This window comes from Heteronotia binoei, chromosome 5 (genome assembly GCF_032191835.1).
Source record: "Heteronotia binoei isolate CCM8104 ecotype False Entrance Well chromosome 5, APGP_CSIRO_Hbin_v1, whole genome shotgun sequence".
NCBI classification, from domain to species: domain Eukaryota; kingdom Metazoa; phylum Chordata; class Lepidosauria; order Squamata; family Gekkonidae; genus Heteronotia; species Heteronotia binoei.
The window spans coordinates 118,523,279-118,549,634 of NC_083227.1; the positions used below are offsets into that span (position 1 = coordinate 118,523,279).

Genomic DNA, 26,356 nt, shown 5'->3' on the forward strand with positions numbered 1-26,356 from the left:
GGGGCAAGGAGAAGCTGTTGGGATCGGGGCTGGATGGGAAGGGCCACCATTCCCCCTCCCCCCCCGCTTTCCAGATTTTTGGTGAGCGGGGGGAGGAGGCTCCAAATCGGGGGTCCCCCGCCCAGGCAGGGGATTTAGGAAGCCTATTGAAATACCACAACACCTAAAAACACCACTGTAGCAGATTTGGCTGTACTGTCTTTACATATCCACTTTTTAAAAAGAGAGGGGGAATCCTAAATAAAATGGGCAATCTTAGGAGAATTGTCTTGTCAATATTCAATATTAGCTGGCCTACAGTCTTTTTTAAAGGCAAGTGTTTTCCCGTGACTTTTAAAACTGTAATTTTTGTCCCTGACACAGAAAGCTCATTCTTTTCCAGTGTTTAGTGTGTAATTGCCATTAATGAAAGGTTCATATATATACATCAGGGGAAGAATGAATCCCAGAAAATCTAGCAACAATAGGGATCTATGTCTTCTGAAATTCATTATACAGTGCACAATCAGGAGTTGTCTTACCATGAAGAAAAGAGCACATAATAGATATGTGTTTTCAGGCTTGCCTCCCCACATAAGCCTACCAGCTTCCTAGAATAGGTTTTCTTATTATAACATGCAAATTGCTGCTACAGACAAAACTCTATTTTGCTAATTGCCTGATCTCACAAATACTGACGTATGTGCACTAATGATGCATATGCCAGTGGTCTGACCGAATTCAACAAGCGCCTGTTCATAAGTGAAAGCTCTCCTATAAGGACAAATGTCTCAAAAATTCAAGCATTTAAAAGTCAGTCAGATTGTCTTCTCAATTAAAAAAAACCACTGGCCATTCAGTGTTGTTTATTTTTAAAAATACCTATATCTGCTTTCTCAGTGTAATAATGACATAGCCAGAACTATGTATAGCTTGTACTTTCAAAATAAATTAAAATAAAACCTCTTAAAAATACTTATGGATTAGCTAATTTTTAGGATCTCAAAAATAAAGATACAATGGGCCTGGGTTAAAGCAACTGTTAACTTGTGTCAAAACGACTGTGAGCAGGTACTGCTAACAGAGTAGATCTTTCTTGCTTCCTCCTTTCCAGTGCAGCCCCATATGCTCCCCCTAAAACACCTCTTGGGTGATCAAGGTCCGTCTTAAAAATCGTAAAGTACAGGATTTTCAGAGGGAAGAAAGAATCGACAATAACTGCTTCCTTCCTTTCATGAATGAAAGTGTCATTCCATTAATGAAAGAAAGACTTTCAACCTAATTTCATATATTAAAATCATATACAGTTGAGAAATTAATTAATTCAGATTTAGAGGGCTAGTGAGCACAGAGTAGCAGACTATGACTGAGGAGATACATGTTTAAATTCCCACTCAGCCATGAAACTCACTGTGTAATTTTGAATCAGTTGTTCTCTAAGCCTAACCTACTTCTCAAAGTTGTTGTGAAGACAAAATGGAGGAGGGCCACTGAAAGCTAGTACAAGCTTTCAGAAAATTATTCTCTCTGGACTCCTAAATGCTCCACCAATATTAAAGTAACAAATTAATATTTATGAATTTAAGTATTTGATATTAAACTGATTTTCCCTTTAAAAATCTCCATCAAGGTAACACAACCTTTGTGCCAAAAACAATTTGCCACCTATACATTAGTTATAAATATATGGAAGAAGAAATCCATATATTTGCTTACTTTGCATGATTTATTCTGTATCTACCTGATGCGGTGAAAGACAAACATTTACATCTAAGAACGTGATTTCTGACAATCAGAAACCAAGTTCAGTACCTCTGTCCTCTAGCTTATGGCATATCAGAAGGAATGGCCCACATTCATTCAAACTCCTAGTCATAGACACAACTTAGTTCTAGGAACTTGCTTTTTAAAAATGGTGTGATGTATCAGGACTTTGAAACTTGTCTCCTATATTCTCATTGTGTTGTTGGAATACAGAGCCCGACTAACAACAACAAAAACTGGCAGAAATTAGATATCTTTCAATCCTATCAGGATTTTATTTTATCACTAGAGAAGATATTCTTTACGTGAGAAGTATCACATAAAGCCCAACAGTGTTGTTTTCTGAGCAAGCCCATCTTATGTGTGGAAACAAATGATCTTACCATCACTAGGTTACAATACAGCTTTCAAAAAAAGGGAAACTGGCATGGTGTAGCCAGATCTCATTGTACCTCAGAAGCTAAGCAGAGTTAGTACTACAATTGCCATGTTCTACCTGGCTGCTAGTGTGGGGATCCTGGAGCCACTCTGGGAATCTTATGCCTTGTGTGTAAAGCATGCACAGCACAATTACATCACCCGGAAGGGACATCATCATGCCACTGACATTGCACATGACACTCTAGGCTTTGGGCAAAAACTCTATGGTTTTTGCTGCAAGACCATAGAGTTTGTCCAAAAAAATCAGAGCAGCCTCATGTGACGTCATTGTATCAGGGACATGGTGTGACAGCATCCCTGTTCGGGGGTGAGGTTTCCCTTGCAGTCAGTTAGCTGGTGGTGGATTGGAGCCCCCCAAATTGGGGAAACCTTAATGGGACCTGGGGATTAGCAACCCTAGTCAGTACTTGAAAGAATGACCACCAAGGAAGACTTTGCAGAAGAAGCAGTAGAACTACAGGCTAAGACTAAAGCCCTGTACACATTTTGTTGCATGTAACATACATATCTTTATCAATAGCCTATTAATTTTACTGAGTGGACCATCCATCTTTACTCCGTGGCCTTAAATTCTTCAGTAATGCCTATGGTAACAAAAGAGTTAAATGGTTACTGGGAAATGAAAAGCTAGTATGATAGGTTGAATAAGTTTATGTATGTCGTTCAGGGTGGTTTCCACATGGGAATGGGCTCGTGCAGTTTCTTCATTATTGATGCAGCAGCTGCTAAAGCACAGTGGCAATTGAGCTTCCACATGGGAGATTTTCCTGCAGATTCCCTCCCAGTCCCTTGGAAGTGGCCATACTCACCTCAGACTCACTGTGGCCTTAAAAAACTGGCACTACAATATTGTTATAGCATTATAACAACTGTGTAACAGGTTCTCTGAACTCCCAGCTTTAATTTTTAAAGTAAGTCTCTAAGTTCATTTCATTGCGGAGATATTCTTTATATCTCCACAAAGGAATAGGATAGAGACTGAGATGGTTGTCTTCTTCCACTGAGCGTTCAGCTTTGGGAAGGATGTACATGGAGCGGTGAGGGAGGGAGGGGACACCTGCCTAGTCAGCCAGATAGAGACTTTTAAAAATGAGATCATGAAATTCAGCAAACCTGTTATATACATTCTAGTGGTGTTTTAAAAATAAAAATAGAAGTTCATGATGGTGGAGGCAAAGGGGCGGGATGACTACCATGGTAATTTTCCCACTCTCACAGCAGCCATCCAGGATTTAACAGCACAGAAGAGCAAAGCAGATTTCAAAAAGCTGGGGGGAAAGCCAGGAGGTACCACAATGTTGTGGGGAAGCAGGAAAAACAAACATGCTTCACAATAGCATTGAACCCTGGGCAGGCAAGCTATGTGGAAATAGCCATGGACTTCTAAACCTACAGTTTAAGCAAGAGAAAGGGAAGTGGGGGGATTTTCACCCTTTCCTTTTATGGTAGGAGTCTCTAACCTTGTGCCTTTGAGCATTTTTGGAATTTTGCAAAAATCTAGTGGATGCCATCACAAAATGGTTACAACCTGGCAGGGCCAATTGCAAAATGCTGGGAGATTCCAAGCAAAGTGTCCTCCAACAATGGAGGCAGCAGCTTTTGAATGGGTGAGCTCTGACCAGACACAAAAGTGATGTGTCCTGGCTTCTTCTGAAGTAACTTCTGAAACAAAGGAAGAAAAGCTGGGATCAGCTCTTTGCTTTGGGGGAAGCATTGCTACTTGGTATTAGTTTGCATGCCTGTGACTCACCTGCTAAGGATGAGATCAGCATTGGGCTAGTCAGTCAGCTGCTATAGAACATGATTTTTCTGACCCCCCCCCCCGGCCATTTTATTCAAACTTATTTCTACCACAATGCTGTGTTATGGTAACTAGCAGGGTTTTTTTTGTAGAAAAAGTCCAGCAGAAACTCATTTGCATACTAAGCCACAACCCCTGATGTCACCATTGTTTCACACAGGGCTTTTTTGAAGAAAAAGCCCAGAAGGACTTCATTTGCATATTAGGTCACACCCCCTGACACCAAGCCAGCCAGAACTGTGATCCTGTGTGTTCCTGCTAAAAAAAAAGCCATGATAACATGTCTTTAGATGCATTGGACTATCATAATGAGAGCAAACAGAAAGAAAGCACCACAACGAAAAAGGACAAGAGGAACTAGTAAGCACCCATAGTCACCTTTTCTCTCTGGTTCCAGCTGGAGATGTAAAGCCTGATCTGATGCCATTTTGTAGGGCCTGCAAGATGGAGCTGTTCCCCTGGGTCTTCGGTTGAGGCAGCAGACATTCTTATTTCCATCTGCTTGGCCTCCCTTGCCTGCTATGATGCTATATTTCATCTCTGGGCCTACTGATATATAGAATGCGACCAATGGCAACCACTGCCTTTGATATATGTGTTATCTGTTTTATTCCATTTTATGATTTTAGCATGTAGCTTTTGATTGTTTTGACTCCTGTTGTGATCCGCCCTGAGCCTGCTTGTGGGAAAGGGCAGAATACAAATTAACAAAAATAAATAAATAAAAATAAAAAGAGTGATGTCTGATGCCTGAGAGAAGAGGTGACAACTCTACTTGAAGTTGCTTTATCCTAAATAGAGCGAGCCAACCTCCTTACAATATTTTCTGACTCTTTCCAAGAGAGCTTTGAAAGACATATTGTGCAGTTCAAAAGAAAGCAAACTTCTCCATCCCCACAAAAATTAAAATTACTTTTTCAATATAAACTCCATACAAGATTAAAGCAGCAGTAAGGAAACAAGTACTAAATCAGAACTCTGTGCAATTTCCAAATACCTAGAAAAACAAGCAAATTTCAGCTGATAATGGAAGATTATATTGATAGGGGACAAAGCGGAGCTCTCCTGATGGGAGCAGCAAATATAAGTGAAGTCCTGATCATTTCACTACTATTTAGCAATACTGAGTGATATAGGAGAAGCCATGACAAATACATCCTAGTCCCTAAAACAATAGGACTCTCTGAAAATTGTATTTTTGTCAGACTGATATTCAAAGAACAGATTATTTTAATGCTTAAAGAATGGGGTGGTTGTCTGTGCAAGGTAGGTGATCTCCTGGGTGGCTCTGTGGGGCTTGGCCCATTTTTTTTTTGTTCATAGCCACAGAAGAAAATGCTCTCAGCTTGTCCCCCGTAATCAAAGGACTGTCCCAAGGATAATTACCGAGAATGAGTGATTCTTGTAAATTCCAGAGTGATGTTAGTCCATTTTGGCAAAATAAGAGAATCTTGTGGTACCTTAAAGATACTAGATTTATTGCGGCATAAGCTTTTATAGACTAGCTCCCACTTCATCAGTTGGCAAGTATATAATCATGGGAAAATGTAGATAATAGTGGGGTTAAAAGACAATGAAACATGATACAGTTGGTGACTTATCCATAAAAACTCAGATGCATAAAGCTAAGTAAAGCAGCCATTCCCACATATATCTCAAATTGCTTTATTTTCTTGGCATTAATGAACAGAAAACAACTGCTGGCAACAAATGCAGAATTCTGTTGTGACTGATTTGGGCCAGTATTCTTGTAAAAGAACAAGCATTGTTGTGCATACATGCAGGATCCTGTGTTAATTTTGACATAGGAGTGTTCTGCTCAGGCATAAACCTTAATGTAACATTAGAAGTATCTCTCATTTGTCCACTCCACTTCATAAGATTGTTGTGATGACAGATCACACTAATTAACTATGTTAATTCATATATTTAAAAACTCAAGATTGAACCCTGCTTCTGCCATATATTTAAAAACTCAAGATTGAACCCTGCTTCTGCCAAAACCAATGACTGATCTCAAAGGATCTGCAAATTTCATTCCGTTTCCATGTTAATCCTGTGATAAGAAGTGGTATAAATATACAAGAGTTGGCACACATACCCCAGGACGATGTTCAAAATATGCCAGCCTTGACTTTGTTAAAACGAAGAATCGTACTTTAAAGTTGGAAGGAGAAGTCCGTCTCTTTTGCTGGGACCTTTTGATCAGCTCTTCTTCAAGAAGGATGCAATTATTCATTCTGCAGCAGGTAATGACAATTTTGCAGGACAGAAAGGCACCTGCCCCAGTACCTGACCACCACACATGAATTCAGAAAAGTGAAAACAAATAAACTGTTGAGTTTTATGAAAATGGATTCAAAAGCAGCGTAGGTGCATTATCTTTCCATCTGTCATCTAGGCAATGTTGTTCAGCTTCCTTTCTGATGTCAAAAACGGTAACCACATCCTTTCAAATATTGCCATATGAATAGTGCATGCTACATTATGATATATGCTTAGATCCCTTTCAGGCTGGGGTTAGGCATGGTTATAGAACAGAAACAAACTTGGACACCCTGATGGATAGACTGAAGATAGACACAGAGAGAAGAAGAGATTGAATTTATATCCTGCCCTTCACTACCCAAAGGAGTCACAGAGTGGTTTCCCTTCCTCTCCTCACAACAGACATCTGTGAGGTAGGTGGTAGGGTTGCCAAGTCCAATTCAAGAAATATCTGGGGACTTTGGGGGTGAAGCCAGGAGACTTTGGGGGTGGAGCCAGGAGACATCAGGGGCGGAGCCAGGAGCAAGGGTGTGACAAGCATAATTGAACTCCAAGGGAGTTCTGGCCATCACATTTAAAGGGACAGCACACCTTTTAGAATGCCTTCCTTCCATAGAAAATAATGAAGGATAGGGGCACCTTCTTTTGGGGCTCATAGAATTGGACCCCCTGGTCCAATCTTTTTGAAACTTGGGGGGTATTTTGGGGAGAGGCACTAGATGCTATACTGAAAATTTGGCACCTCTACCTCAAAAAACAGCCCCCCAGAGCCCCTGACACCCGCAGATCAATTCCCCATCATTCCCTATGGGAATCGTTCCTGGAGGTGCATAATGGCTATGGGGGTGGAGCTTCCCCCGCCGGCCAGCTGGCTGGGGGAGGGGGGAAGCCTGTAAAACCAGGGGATCCCCCGCTGGGACCTGGGGATTGGGAAGCCTAGTAGGTGGAGCTGAGAGAGCTACGACAGAAGCTGCTCTTGAGAGGAACAACTCTGTGAGAACTTGTGACTGACTCGTCACATCAGCAGGTGCATGTGGAGGAGTGCAGAATCAAACCCGGTTCTCCCAGGCAAGAGTCCACTCACTTAACCACTACATCAAGAGGAAGCATTGCTGTTGATTCTCCTGGATCTCTTGGTGGATTTCAATATCTGAGACCATGGTATCCTTATCTGGGCTGGGACTGGGAGGCACTGTTCTGTGGTGGTTCTGCTCCTACCTGGAAGGCGTTCCTGGGGGACTGCTGCTCAGCCCTTGGCCTTTGGTTTATGGGATCTTGCAAGGTTTCATCTTGTCCCCTATGCTCATGCTGGGTAAGGTCATCTCCAAGACTACCTCTCCTGGTATACCCCCCCAAAGAGCATTATGCTCTGCAGATAAGAACTTACTTATAGTCCCCAGCTCAAGAAATAGTTGGCTGTCCTTGACCAGGACCAGGGCTTTTAGTGCCCTGCCTCCAACCTGGTACCACTCTCTGCCAAGAAACATCTGTGTCCTGAGGGATTTTGTGCAGTTCTGCAGGGCTTGTAAGGCAGAGATGTTCTGCCAGGCATCTGGTTGAGGACAGTGCCTACTTGGCTGGCACTCTTACCCCTTGCTCCCAAAAGGCAGTAGCACAATTAGAAGTTCTGACTAATTAAGTTGATTACTGTCATTTTATTGTAATTTTAATATTTTAACCTCAAATTAGTATATGGTTGTTTTATCTATTATTGTACATCATTCTGAACCCTGTTTATAGTGAAAGGCGGTATAGAAATTGAAAATGATGATGATGAAAGAAGAGGAAGAGGAAGAGGAGGAGGAAGAAGAAATCTGAGTTATGTTGTCACCATATCCAGGGAGGCTGTAGCAACCCTGAACCAGTATCTAAGGGCAGTTTTGGAGCAGATGCAGACCAATAAACTGATGCTTATTCCCAACAAGATGGAAGAGCTACTTGTGGATGGAAAGTTGGACCCAGGATTTCAGGTCTCAGTCATTCTGGATAGTGTTGAAGGAACAAGTCTGTAGTCTGCAGGTTCTCTTGGACTCAGAGCTACTGCTGGATAAGCAGGTGGTAGCTGCAGCCAGGAGCATCTTTTACTAGCTTTGACTGCTTAGTCAGCTGCAGCCTTTGCTGAGCAGAAACTATCTGGCCACTGTGGTAGCATGCTCTGGTTACATCTAGATTAGACTACTGCAATGCAGAGCTGTCAAGTCCCTCTGCCAGAAGTGGCATCATCATGCTGGATACATCATGCCAGGGACGCTCTAGGACTCGCAATAAAACTCTATGACACCATAGTGTTTTACCATGAGTCCTAGAGCATCACACTGGAAACACTCTAGGATATGCAGTAAAACTTGTGTCTATGGTACATGTATCTATGGTACATAGAGTTTTTAGTATGAGTTCTAGAGTGTCCCCGGCACGATGTCCCTGTCATGAACCCTGAGGAGGGGGAGCTGGAAGGGTTAACAGACCAGGAAGAACGGCCTTCCAGCGCCTCAGCTGAACAATCAACAGCTGGCCCCTCAATCACTCTCCCCACATTCCAGGCACCAGCGCTGACTGTTGACAATCAGTCTCCTCCAAGCTCTCCCCCTCCCATCTCAAGAATGTGGAGCCAGCTTTGGAAAACACTCTCAGAACGCAGGCACGAGGTGCTCCAATGCTTCTGATCTCTTTGCCCCGAGTTCTAGGACAATTACAGCTACCCAGGGAGCAGGCTGATTGAGGCTCCCATATAACTCACACCTGGAACTTGGCAACCCCGTGGAAGCAACAAGTCGATTCTCTGGCTTGCATCCACGCTCCTTCCTGATTCCAGCTCCTGACCAGTTTGAATTCCATGGCACCTTGATCCTTTGGCTTTGGACACTGACTTCTGCCTCTGGTTTGCGATTTTGCTTTGGTGGCTCAGCTCCTGCCTGACTTCCTGGACTTTGACCTTGGACCACCTTTGGACCCCCGCCTGCCTGTGCCCTGAGAACATGACAGTCCCCAGTGTGATGATGTCACTTCTGGGTGGCATCATCACACCAGGGACAGCATGTGCTGACAAGGCTCTTTGTGGGTGGGGATCCCTCGGCATTTTGCTCCCTCCCAGTGGGTTGGGGCTCTCCAGGGTGGGGGATTCCCCACATCTAGTGGGGAGCTTGGCAGGCCTACTGCAATGCTGGGTTTGCCCTTGAGAAGTGTTTGTAACTTCAATTGTTATAGAATGCCGTGGCCAAACTTGTGCAGATCATTGGACCCTTTCACTCCAATCTTGGCCTATCCACACCACCTTCCAGTTTGTTTCTGGGTACGGTTCAAGATGCTGTTCTTAAAAACTCTATATGGTTTAGAATCAACATATCTGAAGGGCCATGTCTTCTGAGGCTATGCAGGTGGCAACCTTAATACCAAAACTCTGGAACTCTCTCCATTTCTCCTTCTGTTGCCATTTTCTGCCAGCCAATGAAGACTTTTGTTGTTGTTTCCTTGGGCATTCTCAGTTATCCCTGCTTCCTAACCAATGTTTTAATTGCTGTTTTTTAAAACATCTTGTATGTATTATAACTCTGTTTTTAATTGTTTTAATGATATGCATTTTTGGGGAGCGGGCTGATTTTAATGGTTTTAAAATGTGATCTTATGTATGTTTTAAATTGTCAGCTGCCTTGTTGGCCCTTGTAAGAACAGAAAGGTGAGGTATAAATGTTGTAAATAAATAAATAAATACTATGATAAATATTCTAAGAAAAAATGAGAAGGCCTCCTTAATATATAATATTGAGACATTCTTGAAAGTGCCTAATAAAAAGCTCAGGACCAAATTACTCTGGTTGTTCATTATTTAAAAATACAGAAAAATAACTTCAAGCATATAGTCCAGGGGTGGCCAACAGTAGCTCTCCAGATGTTTTTTGCCTACAACTCCCATCAGCCCCAGCCAGCATGGCCAATGGCTGGGGCTCATGGGAGTTGTGGGTAAAAAATATCTGGAGAGCTACCATTGGCCACCCTTGGTTCAATGAGCTAGGTCGTATTTCTGCATTTGTTGCTTAGGTGGGGTCTGAAGATCTCCTGCTTGTACAACACATCTCCAGCTGGCAGAGATCAGCTCCCCTGGAGAAAATGGATGCTTTGAAAGGTGGCCTCTGTGGCATTGTACCATTCATTGTACCCTTCCTTCCCCAAACCCTGCCCTCTCCTGGATCCATCCCCGGAGTCTCCAGGTATTTTCCAACACAGACCTGGCAACCCTATCTGTCTGTCATTACATGCATTGTATTCAAGCATTTCAAAGACTCTTGTGTGGTATGACTACAAAGACAGAAAGGATAGAAGTGCTGTCACCAAGCAAAAGTTAATTGTGTACTCACTGTATATAAAAAGTTTGTTCTTAAACAATGTTTAAAATCTCTCCTGTTTTTGACCATTCCAGCCCTGAACTGAATAGCCCAGGCCAGCCCAATTTCATCAGATCTCTGAAGCTAAAGCAGTGTTGGCTCTGGCTAATATTTTGATGGGAGATCTCCAAGGAATACCAGGGGCCTGACATGGAGGCCGGCAATGTCAAAACACCTCTGAACCTCTCTTGCCTTGAAAATCCTATGGGATTGCCATAAACCAGCTGTGATTTGATGGCACTTTCCACGAAGTATATGTTGGTGAAGTGTGTCTTGCTCTGATGACAAATGATATTTACTAATTATGTGGTCAAGGAAACTGATGGCCATTTTACATTGCAAAAGAAGATTATCTAACAGAAAACAATGAGAACAAAAAACTGTCATCTATGTACATTTGGGGGTGGGGCGGGGAGCATGTGTAGGATTGAGCTTCATGGAGCTTCCTGCATATTATTAAGATAGATTGATTCTTCAGTAACTTTAGTTTTTGTCTCTTAGCTATCCATGTGTTAATCCATCCTGTCCATTTCAACAATGTGCAAAATCTTAATAAACTGTTCCTTCACTGTTGGAGGGCTCGACTGACAACCATAAGGCACAGCAATTACTTCCATAGAACAAGTTCATAAAATAAAGAGGATGAGAAATCAAATGAAGTAAATAAATAAGAACATCTCCTTCAAACCAAGATCAGTACTGCTCTCTACTGTGTAATGGGGGCATAACATAAATATTACTGTGTTTCTGGAGTTTTAAACGAAAGCAATAGCACCTTATCTGAATTTATTTTTCATGTGGCTGCATTTGGTGGCAAGTACTCCCCTGAAGAATGGCTATATAGCTTGAAACATGATGAGCCATCTATTATTCTCAACGCAATGTAAAGGCTTCTTCACATCATATTGTAGCACACATAAACTGTGGCTCATGTGCCCCTAAACCCAATTCTCTAAGAAACACATGGAGGAATCCTGGTAAATAGAATAAGAAAAAAAAATAATGTTTATTAATAAGCATGGGAAAGTGTCTGAATACAGAGAGTTAAGACCCCCTGAGTCAAAGTGATCTCTGAGGTTTACAATGCTTGACCTAAGGTTTTATTCATAAGCAGAAAATTTTAATAAACTAACCATCATTGGCTTGACCAGGTAATGTCCATTTGAGTTAGCAGTATTTCATTAGAGAATGCAATTGTTAGGTAGATTCTTTCCAGATCAATATCTTGTTTCTATCACAAAGAACACCCTATTCTTCCCAGACTCATTTTAACACCATTACAACAACAATAATATAATAAAATAATATCTATTTGTTCTCTGCCCTTGAATTCCTTAACTGGTTCATTTTACATCATGCTACAAAAAAAATTGAAATACATGACTTATTTTTCAAGATTGGTCCTCTATATGTCAGAATGCATTAAGCTGTCACCTGAGGGATGAAAAGCCAGGTGTATGTTGAATTCTGGTAGTGAATTTGCAGGAGAATTAAAAAAAGGTAAAAGGTAAAGGTAGTCCCCTGTGCCAGCACCAGTCATTTCCGACTCTGGGGTGATGTCACATCACAACATTTTCATGACAGACTTTTTACCGGGTGGTTTGCCATTGCCTTCCCCAGTCACCTACACTTTACCCCCAACAAGCCGGGTACTCATTTTACAGACCTTGGAAGAATGGAAGGCTGAGTCAACCTTGAGCCGGCTACCTGAAGCAAACTTCCACCAGGATCAAACTCAGGTCGTGAGCAGAGCTTGGGCTGCAGTACTGAATTTCATTAAATTACACTTAATTAAACTGACTATCTTATGCAGTTATAAAATTGTGTAGCTATGCAGTTTTAGATAAACTTGAAAAAGTATTAGTTGCATCTTAGCAGGAGTATGCAATGTAAACTTTACGTTCTTACAAACCTATTATTTCTATTTGCAGTTGTTAAACGAAAATGTTGCAGAAGCTGTGTGTGTGCCACAATATTACAAATAATATTTTATAGTGACATAATGTTCTGCAGTATGGAATAGTAAATCAAGCTGATGTTGTCCAGTCAGTGATATTTACATTTAGCCCATTGAACCCCAGAACAAATTAATGACTTCACTGTGTTCACTTGCATAAATCACTAATTTTTTTCAAGGTTGCATCAAACTTATTTTTCCTTATTTGCCTCTGAAAAATCTTTTCTCTTCAGCCATGCTAAATATTCAAACAGAGAACCACAAGGAAACTGTCTGACACATGCAGTTTTATGCCATTATTGCATCGGCATGTTGGAATACATGTACACTGTTACAGCTTTAACAGCTTTAACTTCTTTCACCCTTTTCCATTTATTCCTTCATAACCTTTTGAGAGCTTGGCCTATTTTGCACGATACGTGACAAATCAGAATGCTTCTTTTTAAAAAATCTGCTTGTTACTAATACGTCTTTTTCTCTAGAAACAGTAACGTAAACATTTCATTTTTTTTCCTCTGCGCAAATCGCCCAGTGAATGCGCGATGTCCGAAACGCATGCGTGCGGCTGCCTCTGTCGAGCTCGCGTTCGCTCTCCCTTGTGACACAAAACAGCAGGACCAGAGATGAGATAGAGCCAAGTGGGCAGTCGTGTTAGTCTGAATCACTTGAACAAAGCAGGAGTTTCGTGTGTTTCTTGGTTTGTTTTAAAGATGAACTTGACTCCTGCTTTGTTCAAGAGATGAGCTAGGCGAGAGAATAGCAAATCAACCCTGATTGACGGCAGAAGCAACCAATCAAAATGTAAAAAAAGCTCTTGGTGTTTCCTTCTGGTAATATTCCCTGCCACTTCTTCCGCTTTGCACTCTATGATCCCACTGTGTGAACCAATAGGGAGGCGAGGAAGACGCCGGAAGTAGTTTTATGTTTCGAGACGGAGAACGGAGGAACAGAGGGAAGAGTGGGACGTTGAGTGGGAGACTCAGGTGAGGGCGTTTGTCGGTTTTATTTTTTGAGTTTGTCCCCTTTTGCGTAGGTCTTTAGTCATAGGCTTTTCTCCTACATTTCTGGTTTGGCGATTTTTTAATGGTAGTTCTGGAAGAGTAGCCGTGGAGTCTTATGGAACCTTAAATGCTAGCCAGGTTCTATTCCAACATAAGCGTTCATGGGTAAGAGCCTGCTTTGTATGCGAAAAGTGGATTCTCCCTGTGCAGCCGATTTATGTATATGTAACTGAATCAATAAATGGAAGAAAAACAGTCAAGGAGCCATGAAATGCCGGAAGTTCAGAGTAATATTCAGTTGTGTGAAATTTGAATCTATTGCCCCCATATAGAGACCATTCACTAGCTATGCTAAACTAGTTAACGCTTGTAATGGGTGGGGAATACTCCCAGCTTTTGTTAAGAAATTAACACCTCTGTTTTACACTTTGCATGTTTTCAGTCCTGTAGGAATGCTTAAGTAACATATGAACATATGAAGCTGCCTTATATTGAATCAGACCCTCGATCCATCAAAGTCAAAATTGTCTACTCAGACTGGCAGCGGCTCTCCAGGGTCTCAAGCTGAGGTTTTTCATGCCTATTTTCCTGGACCCTTTTTAGTTGGAGATGCCGGGGATTGAACTTGGGACCTTCTGCTTACCAAGCAGATGCTCTACCACTGAGCCACCGTCCCTCCCCAATTGTGGGGTGGAGGGTAGTTTGTGGGATGGTTATAAATCAATGGAAATAAATAGATAAATAAATAGTTTGTATTTCAATTAATATTGTTATGCCACATTTTATATTTTCTATATGAAACCAGAGAGCTCACGGGTAAGAGTAAGGTATATAGGAGAACACTCTGTGAGAGCTTTAACTAATATATATTGAAAACAATATTTTAAACAATATATTAAACCACAGTATTTTCCACATTAATTTGAAATTATTTCAGTCCATTTTACAATATACAATGTTTTTCTTCGTTTGTAGGACTTCCTGAAGTCCAACTTACCAGTGCAGGTGTGATTGTAGTTCCCAAACTGGTGTGACTGATGTAGCCAATCCTCCCAAGAGGTTACAGGGCTCTTATTACAGGGGCTATTGTAAGCTCTTGGGGGATTGGCTACATCAGGGGTATGTGGCCTAAAATGCAGAGGAGTTCCTGCTAAAAAAAGCCCTGATTTTCAGCGTCCTTGATGAAAGAAAAACAAACTCAATCTACTTCCATGATTCCAGGTTCAGTAGATCTAGGATGTACTAGAGCAGAGGTGGCTAAACTTGCTTAACATAAGAGCTACATAGAATAAATGTCAGATGTTTGAGAGCTGCAAATATGAATATCAGATGTTTAAGAGCCACAAGACAGGAAGGAAGGGAGGAAGATAGGTGAGGGAGGGAGGTGGAAGTGAAAAGAAAACAAATTTAATTTTAAATGCATTCTCCAAGCCAGTCTCCAGGGTGGTGGTGGCTTTGAGAGCCACACAATATGTGTGAAAGAGCTACATGTGGATCCCAAGCCACAGTTTGGCCAACCCTGTACTAGACAAATGTAGTGGACCCTGCTTATACAGTTCCCTTTGGAAGGAGATTAAAGCCAGTGTGAAAAGTAAAATATGAATCAGCATATTTTTTCTGCTCTTTACTCCTTCTATTCTTTCTCTGTTCCCTTTCAAAGTATTCTTTGGCTTTCTCCTTAAGTGTTCTTCTAGTAATCTGTTCATACCCATATTGCCTGTTGATATCAAAATATCCTGTGTATCCACATTCAGTCCCAAATGGAACAACTTGAAGACTTCAATTATTTGGAAACCTATGTAAGACTTTCCCCTTAGGTCTGACATTTATTTTTTACTGTATGCCCAGCTATGCAGAAAACAGGTTTCATTGTAAAATCCATAAAAACACAGCCGTAAACATAAAATTCCATGAAAACACAAACATAGATTTAATCCAGCAGAGCACAGCTTTCCCCAAAATTCAAAATGAATTTCAAAGCAGATAGAACTTAGCCAGGAAGAGCTCAGAGAAAGAAAACAGACTTGTGGCGTTTGAGGACCCTTGCCTGAGGCCCAGACTAGATTTTATCGTGACCATGTATCTATGGCTGCCAGTGCCATTTTAGAGAGGAGAAGAAGAGATTGGATTTATACCCTGCCCTTCACATGGAATCTCAAGCAATAGAAAGAACTTCATGCACTTTTATATTTTAAAGGATACGTACAGAATACATCCTGATGCAAAATGATAAATGAGATTTGTATTTTCTACAAGTATCACTGAGAGATATTGAAATAAAATAATCAAAAGTACTAATTGCTACAATGAAATTTCTGAGTTCCTTGGTGACCTGGGATTTGTTGAGCCTGTGTTAGTCATTGTGCTACATAGATGATCTGAAAGGAAATTAAATTCTCCTCTGTTTCCCAGATTTTCCCTGCCTAATCATTAATCTGAATATATGGGTCTTGTTTTGGGAGGAAAGCAGATTATTGTGTGTTAAATAACTAAGTGGTAATATTAGTTTATATGGGCTGTACACTAAATTTTTATTTATTTATTCAGTTAGTACTTTTAATCTGCCACAATGGGTGAACCTCAGCAAGTGAGTGCCCTCCCTCCTCCTCCGATGCAGTATATTAAAGAATATACAGATGAAAATATTCGGAAAGCTGCGGCCCCTAAGCCTCCTCCACCTATTAAAGATAGCTATATGATGTTTGGAAACCAGTTCCAGTGTGATGACCTCATTATACGACCTTTGGAAAGCCAAGGCATTGACCGTTTGCATCCCATGCAGTTTGACCATAAGAAAGAACTGAGGAAACTCAACATGTCTATCTTGGTCAATTTCTTGGACCTCTTGGATATATTGATAAGGAGCCCTGGCAACATAAAACGGGAGGAGAAGCTGGAAGACTTAAAATTGTTGTTTGTTCATGTACATCATCTGATAAATGAATATCGGCCCCACCAAGCCAGAGAGACATTGAGGGTCATGATGGAGGTGCAGAAACGTCAGCGTCTGGAGACAGCTGAGAGATTCCAGAAGCATTTAGAGCGTGTTGGTGAAATGATACAGAATTGCCTGACCTCTTTGCCTGATGATTTGCCGCATTCAGATGGAGGAATGAGGGTAAAAACTGAACCCATGGACATAGAGGACAACAACAATTGCATTGGGCAGAAGGAGCAGCAGAGAGCAAGTTCTAGCATCAAGAAGGATCAGGTTTTGGATAAAGATGCTTCCATGTGCATTATTATTGATGAATTGACATGAAAAGAGGGCTTTTGTGTCAGCATAGTAAGACCTTGTGAATAAGACTGAAGCTGATGCTAAAGAATTAGATACACTTTTTTTCTTCTATACTGCCTTTATATAGCAATAAACAATCATGGAACATAGTCTGTAAGAGACAATAAACCAAATGATGTATTTATTTAGCTTTTCAGTGTGTACTTTGTGTTTTTTAAATTTGTTTTTAAAGGAAAGAAGTATAATAGCTTATTGTTCTGCTGGGGCGGGGGGAATTAGTCCATGTCCGTTGTTCACTAGTTCTAAAGCATCACTAGTCATTTCTCAGCTTCCATTGTTAACTTCTTCTATTCATGCATGTGAGAAATGCTGTAATGAATCTGAATCTCTGATGACTTACATTTTTCTTTGTTGTAGGCAAAGCCAAGCGATATACTGCTATATTACAGAAGTTATATCTGTATACAGTTATACATAATTACAGTTCTGTATCTATAATTTCTGTTAGAAAGTAGCCAAATATGGATACATTAGTTGCCAGCAACAGTGCTTCTGCATATATGAAGATTTTGGTGTTTAATTTGAACTTTTAAATAAATAAATAAATAAATATTGGTTGTCTGTTCAGAAGAGTGTACTTAAAAATAATTCAGTTTTGATAAAAATCTGTCTTGGGTGCTTTGTCTCCATGCCAGTCTAGCTTGGATCTAGAGGATGAACTCTTGCCATATGTGAAAAAAATATCTTCTCTACTGCTTACTCTGGGAAGAAGAAAGTTGACGTAATAAGCTTATAGTGCAATCCTATGATAAGCTGCTCAGATCTCAAACCTACTGATTTTAGTGGCCTTAGGACTAACTGCATAGGATTCCACTGTTAATCACAGAATGCAGTAAAACAAGGAGACAAAAATGAGTGTCAGTGTAAAGTTTTTTCTTACATGTCATCAGTGATCTAATGGAAACGTTGCTTTATGGAAGCTGCCGCAGTTCATTTTTCTGTGCCCAGCTAGATTTTAAAAGCCCTCTTTAAGGTCACATGTGTCTTTGAAAGCTATACATGTTGTATATGTAATTTCTTTCCATGAAATACTTGCAACTGTTTGGGTTTAATTGAAAAGCCTTGTGTTAATTTGAGTGCATTAAATTTCTACAAACTTGAGTTCCTAGTTTGCCATTCTTGTGCAGTTAGAGGTTCTTTTATACATGCAACACATTATGCCCAGTGATGCTTTTTTCTGTGATACATCAGTAGAGGGCAGCACTTCTGTAGCAAACTCCATCATCAGCCTGAAAGAAAAGTCCATATATGCATAGCTGTAAAACATTTAAGAAATAAACAGTGGTGATGCTGTTATGTGCTATGCCAATAATTCTTACTAAATATGAGACTTCAACATACCTTTAAGTAGCTTAGTTCTGTGAGTCAAATATGCATACATTATTTGTGCTTTGAGACAATGTCACAGCTGTCAATAAAAATTAACTCCCCATGCCTGCATGCATACACACACACACACAAGTTGGTTGTTGTGTACTTAGCACTAAGGTTGAAGTACACGTCTGTTGGTATTTAGTCATGACGACACAGAATTAAACTATACTGACTCAAAAAGTAGATATGAGTTGTATAATCTCTACAAAGAGAAATTTGTAATTCTGTGGTTTAATCAAGCGGTACAAAAAAGTGAAGCATGCTTTTAAGAAAAGCCCTTTTCACTCATGGTACAATGCTTGGTCTATTGAAAAATCTTGTGCGATAATCTGCATTTTTACTAAATCTGGGTTTTTAAAACCAATAATTTTGTTCTGGGCAAATGAAGAGAGAGAAGGCACTGGATCATGTAGCCAAAGAAGTGTTTAACTTAACTGAAGCATTTCAGGCTTCTGTAAGAAAAACAGTAATAGAAGGAGCCAGCACGTAACTGTGGCTGGAGACAGGCTTGAAGGAATGATATTTGATATGAAAAGGGAAACTACATGTTCCTCCCATTTTGTTTAGTTTTTCTTTAAATGCAAATACCGCAGCGAGCGATGAACTGAAGGGGAAAAAATTAAAGCATATCTGGTTCAGATGAAAGTCAGTTTAATCTTTTGAGTAGCACCTTGGGAACAGCCACTTAAGCTTAGCATTTATATAGCAAGTCATGTTCAAAGGGCTAAACATCTTGATCCTTATGACAACTGCATAAAGCATGTCATTATTCCCATATTAATGAGAGACTGGGGAGAAGTGGGTTTCAAGGCTGAAAGAATGTGGCTTGCCTGGAGCCATTTTAGTGACTGTGTGGGTGAGGTGAAAATTGATCAGGGACTTCCTGATTCACAGTTCCCTTATACAAGCTCTTGTATAAGGTTAGAAAACAATATGTGGAGAATATAATATTCCCCAAATGAATTCTCAGAAATATTAGAAGCATTTATCTCTTCCTGTTAGGAATGTTTCAGTGTGAGCCACAACTTTCTGGGCACTAAGCCATCCAGATCAGATACTTTTTCCAGCAGCTGATCCACTGCCCCTGTCCCTATCACTAGAAGTTTTGCAATGTTACTGCAAATGTATGCGCATGTGTTTGTAAGAAAGATCCAAAAAGCAGTTTACGAATCAAATTGAGCATGATGTTTCAGTCATACACTCAGCTGTACATACATCAAATGCAACATTAGAATTAGCTATATTGTAATGGAATTATGTGCTTCATTCAAGAGCATCTGAAGTTGCCTAACCACTATTCCAAAAAGCAGTGGCTGCTCAAGAAAGGTAGATTACAGATTGGCCTGATTAACCAGGACCGATTTCACACTCACCCTACGCTGCTCTGACGTTCCTCTTTTCAGTGCAGTTTCCTTTCAGTTTCCCACTATCTGCCGTGGGGCATCAGCTTGCATCGTTATTTTTGCAAGGCAAAGAAAAACCACTAAAAACCAGTTTCTCTTTGCTGTGCAAAAACGGTGACTCAAGCTGAAGCCCCGGGGCAGATAGTGAGAAATCGGAAGGATGCCGCACTGAAAAGAGGAACGTCAGAGCAGAGAAGGGTGAGTGCGAAATCGGTCCAGGTTAATTCTTTAGGACCAGAACTAGTGTTTCTTCAGAAGGTACCAGGCCACTGGCTGCTTCAAGACTTCAACTATACAGCCCTCTGCAATGACATTGCATGTTCATCTACCTCTGACCCTTCATCTGTGGAAAGTGGTTGGATCAGCAAAAATATAAATGTCACTATCTTCTTGAAATCAGCAATGCATAGTTTCCTGGATAAAAGATTTCTTATGCTTATTAAAAGATTACACACTTCTACCACCTGCCAGATCAAATGCTCATTAGCGGGCAACCTAACATCAAAGATTGCTGCCAATAAGGGTGTCAAACAGCGTTGCATCCCTTTTTATTCAATCTCTTAATGACCTGGCTATTCAGCAGTCTAGTCCTGACTGCCATAGTCCAAAACTCGGTGCATTACATGTACCCTTGTTACTTATGCTGACAATACGATGCTGTTGTCCTCCCCCCCCCCATAAACTTTCCTCCCCCACCGCCCATCCCAGCAATGCAAGCCGCCACCCTCCTCCTCCCTCTCTTTGCGGTGCTGGCTTCCAGTGCCGCGCTCCATTTGCTCCCCCCCCCCACCGCCATGCCTATGCTGGTCCTTACCAGCTTCAATGTTGCTGTGTGAGGCTTCTAAGCCTTTGAAGGGTCCGCAGGAGGAGAGTTCACTCCTCCTCCTTCCTAGAAGTGAGGGGGAGCACTTCTTTTATTGGACAAACATGGTACTTACCTGCCAAACTTCAGCAACAATATCAAAAATGGCATCAGTATGGGGTTGACACCCTTAATGACTTAAATTATAGATAAAGTATCACTAGAAAAAACCCTATTTTTTCAAATCAATTGGTTAGAATATTATCAACTTAAACATCTCCATGAGTCTATTAAATTAATAGAAATAGTAAAACAACCATTAACATTATTTGAAAAAATGTTACAGTCAGAAACAGGTATTTCTAAAGGGATACTCTCCAAAGCATATCAAGCCGATAGATGATAGAGACCCGATAGACGTTGTTTACCTTGACTTCCAGAAAGCTTTTGATAAAGTTCCTCATCAAAGGCTCCTTAGAAAGCTTGAGAATCATGGAGTAAAAGGACAGGTCCTCTTGTGGATCAAAAACTGGCTGAGTAATAGGAAGCAGAGAGTGAGTATAAATGGGCAGTCTTCGCAGTGGAGGACGGTAAGCAGTGGGGTGCCGCAGGGCTCGGTACTGGGTCCCATGCTCTTTAACTTGTTCATAAATGATTTAGAGTTGGGAGTGAGCAGTGAAGTGGCCAAGTTTGCGGATGACACTAAATTGTTCAGGGTGGTGAGAACCAGAGAGGATTGTGAGGAACTCCAAAGGGATCTGTTGAGGCTGGGTGAGTGGGCGTCAACGTGGCAGATGCGGTTCAATGTGGCCAAGTGCAAAGTAATGCACATTGGGGCTAAGAATCCCAGCTACAAATACAAGTTGATGGGGTGTGAACTGGCAGAGACTGATCAAGAGAGAGATCTTGGGGTCATGATAGATAACTCACTGAAAGTGTCAAGACAGTGTGCGTTTGCAATAAAAAAGGCCAATGCCATGCTGGGAATTATTAGGAAGGGAATTGAAAACAAATCAGCCAGTATCATAATGCCCCTGTATAAATGGATGGTGCGGTCTCATTTGGAGTACTGTGTGCAGTTCTGGTCGCCGCACCTCAAAAAGGATATTATAGCTTTAGAGAAGGTGCAGAGAAGGGCAACTAGAATGATTAAAGGGCTGGAGCACTTTCCCTATGAAGAAAGGTTGAAACGCTTGGGACTCTTTAGCTTGGAGAAACGTCGACTGCGGGGTGACATGATAGAGGTTTACAAGATAATGCATGGAATGGAGAAAGTAGAGAAAGAAGTACTTTTCTCCCTTTCTCACAATACAAGAACTCGTGGGCATTCGATGAAATTGCTGAGCAGACAGGTTAAGACGGATAAAAGGAAGTACTTCTTCACCCAAAGGGTGATTAACATGTGGAATTCACTGCCACAGGAGGTGGTGGCGGCCACAAGTATAGCCACCTTCAAGATGGGTTTAGATAAAAATATGGAGCACAGGTCCATCAGTGGCTATTAGCCACAGCGTATGTGTGTATATAACATTTTTTGCCACTGTGTGACACAGAGTGTTGGACTTGATGGGCCGCTGGCCTGATCCAACATGGCTTCTCTTATGTTCTTATGTTCTTAAGCCATTTTATTTAATACAGAAACTAAAAGACTACCATATCAACAAAAATGGCAAACATTATGTAACTCCAGTCTTACAACTGAGATATGGGATAAAATTTGGAATAGCTATGCTTCAACTACTCCCATTTTAGAATTTAGGCAACAAACCTTGAAAATTATAACTTTTTGGTACACCACTCCCCAGCAATTATCTCATATAACAAAAGAGCTTTCACCACAATGCTGGAGGAAATGTGGTGAGATTGGCACATATATACATTGCTGGATGGACTGCCCAGTAATAAAACAATTTTGAAATATAATTCTTCAAAAAATAAAAGAAATTACTGGATTCTCATTGGAATTAGAACCAGAAATTTTGCTTTTGAATGTGCGGCCTCATTATATACAGTCTAGGTCTACCTATGAAATGATAACTATGTTGCTATATGCAGCAAAATCAAGTATTGCTCTCCTTTGGAAAAGTGAACGACAACCAACATTAAGTCTATGGCATAAAAAATTATGGAATCTTTATTTAATGAGTAAAATAACATCTAACATAAAATCAATACAGAATCCTCTTCAGGCTAATACCTTTGAAATCGTTTGGTTTCCTGTTCTAGAATATTTAATGGCTCAAGGTGAGATTTCTAATATAATAAAAAAAATATTATTTGTATTAGCTAATTTAATGTAACAACTTGTATAAGTAACAAGACAAAATAATTTTTAGTTGATGTAGTTTGATGGTCATATGGTAAATTTATTAACAATCTGGTATGAGATAATACCTACTTTATATGTATTGTTAAATTATTCCTTCTTATTGTTTAAGTGTTTAATTACAATAAAAATTGTTATTACAAAAAAAAAGAAGAAGTGAGGGGGAACGAATTCTCTTCCCGTGGGCCCTTCAAAGACTTAGAAGCCATGAGCAGCAACATTGAAGCTTGTAAGGACCAGCCTAGACTCAGCGGCGGGGGGGGGGGGGGGGAGGCGAGTGGAGTGAGGTTGCGGCACTGGCTCCCAGCGCTAGGGAGGGAGGGTGGGGGTGGGTGGGAGGCGAGGCGAGCGGGGCATGGCGCTAAGCTAGCGCCGTGAAGGGAGGGATGGAGGAGGGTGGTGGCAGGTGTGTGTGGGAGGTGAGGCAAGGCAAGCAGAGTGCAGCGCTGGCTTCCAGCGCTGAGAAGGGAGGGAGGGTGGCGGTGGGAGGGGGGAGGCAAGGCAAGTGGAGCATGGCGCTGGAAGCCAGCGCAGCGGAGGTAGGAGGGCAGTGGGCGGGAGGTGCCCCAGTGAGAGCTGGCACACTAGGCCGTCACCTAGTTCGCCTATTCCCACACGCTGGCCCTGTGCATTGGCCTTTGGGCAGGGCTGCTGACTTTCCTCAAAGTGGACCCAGGTGGGGGTTCCCCTTTTCTCCTTCCAGGGGTTTTTGTTTGTAAAGGGAGTGGTAGCAGACTACCAAGAGGGCTGTGCACTAAGCCAGCCCATGTTTCCTGGAGTAGTTCCCTGACTAGGCTAGCTGGTAGAATAGCGGGGACCAGGAAACAGATAAGAAACCCCTTCCATGACCTCTCCCCAGCATGGAGGTGCTAAAATCCAAGGGTAACCCTGAGAGTAAGAATAAACAAAGGGGGGTGTTGGAGGTGAGTCATGACAATTTAGAAATCTTATTTAAAACTTCAGAGCTATTTCTTAATGGGTTAGGGGAGCATGATAGGAAACCCATTGTCTGAAGTGATGTAGAATCTCTTGTCTTTGCTGTGAAACTTTGTTACACTTTAATATAGAAAGTGACACATTGCTCATTAGGCTAGTCAGACAGTGCTGAATTAACCACAGGAAAAGGCATGCCTGAATAGAGTTTCTGCCACTGTGTACTGTGCATGATGCAATGTGCAATGCAGCTCAGAAATTGGAGAAGTCAGAAACCTACTTTGGAAATGACCTTTCTTTTAAATGTTTGTTACTAGCAGTATCAAGAGACTTCTCTGCAGCTGTTTCAGCCTTCACCATGTTTTGTTGTTTGTGCCTGGAATGGATCCTAGTTATGCTGTTCGAAGGTAACTACATTAATAAAATTATTAATAACAGCAGATGAAATGTCTTTGAAGTCACTTCAGAGATACATAATAGCAGAAAAGAGCAAGATCCAGTAGTACTTTAAAGACTAACTAAATTTGTAGTCCAGTAATACCTTAAAGACTACAAAATTTTGTGAATCACTGCTCATTTCTTCGGATACATAGTGTTATTGTAAGCATGTGATGGGCTAGATGTTCCATGTTCAAGCACTGCTATGTGATTGTGATTTCAAATGTATATGGAAATAACTGCACTCCTAGACAGTTACATTCTTCTAAACCCATTGACTTAAATGAATTAAGAACTTCGCTTAGGATCACATTGATTTACTTCTTCGTAATCAAACTTAGGATCAGGCTGCTCAGATGATAGGAAGTGAATATGCTGTTGTTATTCTTGCGTGATTGGTAAGTATTGTCTAGGCCATGGGAAATTAATACATTATTATTATTATACATTCAGCACCAGTGGTGTGCCATATAGATGTTTAAGTAACATTGCTATTTTTTATTAGGAAAAGAGCCTGTAATAAACCATCTTCCATTCTAAGAACTTGTGGGATCTTTTGCTGTAGAATGCATTTCATGTTGTGGATATATAATCTAGGCTATTATATGTTTCACTTCCATTTTATAAGAAACAGTGATCTTTTTATTCACCACAAAGCTGTGTTAGCAAGAGCTGCGAGGATAAAGATTAATGCACATTTGAAAATAAAATGCACTTGCCAGTGATGATTAAGGATGACTGTGCAATCAGACCATAATTCTTAGCAACTAAAGGCCTTTCCAATAAGTGCTTTTGTTTCATGCTGTTTGGTTTCTGGTAGATAACACTTCTTTTTTAAAAAATCTTGAGACAAGAGAGGGGCTTAGCACATAGTTTCGTCATAGTAATTGTGCCTCAGCAGAGACACAAATGTGCAAAGGGTATATTCCAAACTGAATCACAAAAGGAAGTAATGTATCATAAAAAGTGATACTAAATGAAGCCACTTTTAAAATAATTCACTAATAATTTCAGAAGCAGCTTCTGTAAAAGCACTTGGTATATCTGCTGGAAAGTTAAGCTTAATAAAGATTAAGAAAAGGTCACATGGCCACAAATGACTAAGTGTTTTTGTCTGGGCACTCATCTGTTCATTTTTTGAGGTCTTGCTTGTGTGCCTTATACCTCCAGCTCTTAGGTTTGTCTCAGAAGAACATTGTGCTTTAGGATGTGAGAATATGTGCTTAGGCAAAATGTTATCAGAGGACAAATGGACCTTGCTGCCGTGTTAGTCTTGGTGAAAGCTTATTGAGATGTACCTCTTTGTAGAGACACAGAGATCTCTACTATTGGCTTTAATTCCATTCTTTGAAAAAAAATCTTTTCAATCACAATAGCATCTTTCCTTACAGGTTTCCTGGCATCAAGTGCTAAGACGCTAGTGAGAGGAATGGTGGGTCAGAACATCACTTTACCCTGTGATTACTCTACTAAGAGATATGGGATTACAACCATGTGCTGGGGACGAGGAACTTGTCCCACTTTTACATGTGATGATACAATTGTGAGGAGTAATGGACAACAAGTAACATTCAGAAAATCCAGCATGTACCAACTAATGGGAAACACTGATCAAGGAGATGTGGCACTGACCATTGTGAATGTAACAGAATCAGCTACAGGGACATACTGTTGCCGGGTGGAAATCAAAGGCTGGGGCAATGATCAGAAAACACATGTGGAAGTTATGATTGAGAAAGGTGAACAGAATACTTAGACATCTGATGCTCTGTTACAGAGTACTGTGCTTGCAGCATACTTTATGTCTGAAATAATATTAGGGTTTTTTTTAATAGCTTGATTTTTCAAACTTTTCCTGAAAACAAATTAACAACTTTTGCTATGTAGTTCAGCTCCCCAAGTAATCTCCTCTAATCTCATTTAAAACTCAAGTGGCTTTAAAAAATTATACACGCTTATGAAGAATAGGGTTATAGAGAATAGGTTTATCAATAGCTATTAAATCTGATAGCTAAGTGAAACCCCATTGTCATGGTCAGCTTTAGGCACAAAATGCTGGACTTCATGAACCTTTTGGTTTGACTGAGCAAGACAGACATCATATTCTTAGGCCATTGATTCCTTTCTAAGAAGTCAAATAGCCACCTTTCTTTCATCCACACATCTTTTCTCGCACATTCACATAACCAATC

The 26,356-nt window shown here is 40.8% G+C and overlaps 3 protein-coding genes across 3 annotated transcripts in view; 2 read left to right on the top strand and 1 right to left on the bottom strand.

Moving 5' to 3' along the window:
- Positions 1-6,321, bottom strand: part of ITK (IL2 inducible T cell kinase) — a 78,262-nt gene extending 71,941 nt beyond the window's left edge. Inside the window, exon 1 of the mRNA XM_060238311.1 lies at positions 6,087-6,321. Coding sequence (XP_060094294.1) covers positions 6,087-6,224 — 138 coding nt within the window. The 5' untranslated portion in view covers positions 6,225-6,321. The remainder of the gene's footprint in view (positions 1-6,086) is intronic.
- Positions 6,322-13,463: 7,142 nt separating this feature from the next.
- On the top strand, positions 13,464-17,989 carry MED7 (mediator complex subunit 7). The gene is made up of 2 exons (XM_060240253.1): positions 13,464-13,572; positions 16,138-17,989. Exon 2 carries the CDS (start codon positions 16,160-16,162, stop codon positions 16,850-16,852), a length of 693 nt encoding a protein of 230 aa, XP_060096236.1. The 5' UTR covers positions 13,464-13,572; positions 16,138-16,159; the 3' UTR covers positions 16,853-17,989.
- Positions 17,990-24,047: 6,058 nt separating this feature from the next.
- LOC132572046 (hepatitis A virus cellular receptor 1 homolog) lies at positions 24,048-25,920 on the top strand. Its single transcript, XM_060238833.1, has 2 exons — positions 24,048-24,133; positions 25,556-25,920. The coding sequence occupies exons 1-2, from the start codon at positions 24,085-24,087 to the stop codon at positions 25,918-25,920; spliced, it is 414 nt and encodes a 137-aa protein (XP_060094816.1). The 5' UTR covers positions 24,048-24,084.
- The last annotated feature ends 436 nt before the right edge of the window (positions 25,921-26,356 follow it).

Bases quoted from the DNA above. Each gene is read 5' to 3' on its own strand.
- LOC132572046 (XM_060238833.1), top strand. From the start codon at position 24,085: ATGTTTTGTTGTTTGTGCCTGGAATGGATCCTAGTTATGCTGTTCGAA. The intron at 24,134-25,555 runs GTAACTACATTA...CTTTCCTTACAG, and splicing joins CCTAGTTATGCTGTTCGAAG to GTTTCCTGGCATCAAGTGCT.
- MED7 (XM_060240253.1), top strand. From the start codon at position 16,160: ATGGGTGAACCTCAGCAAGTGAGTGCCCTCCCTCCTCCTCCGATGCAG.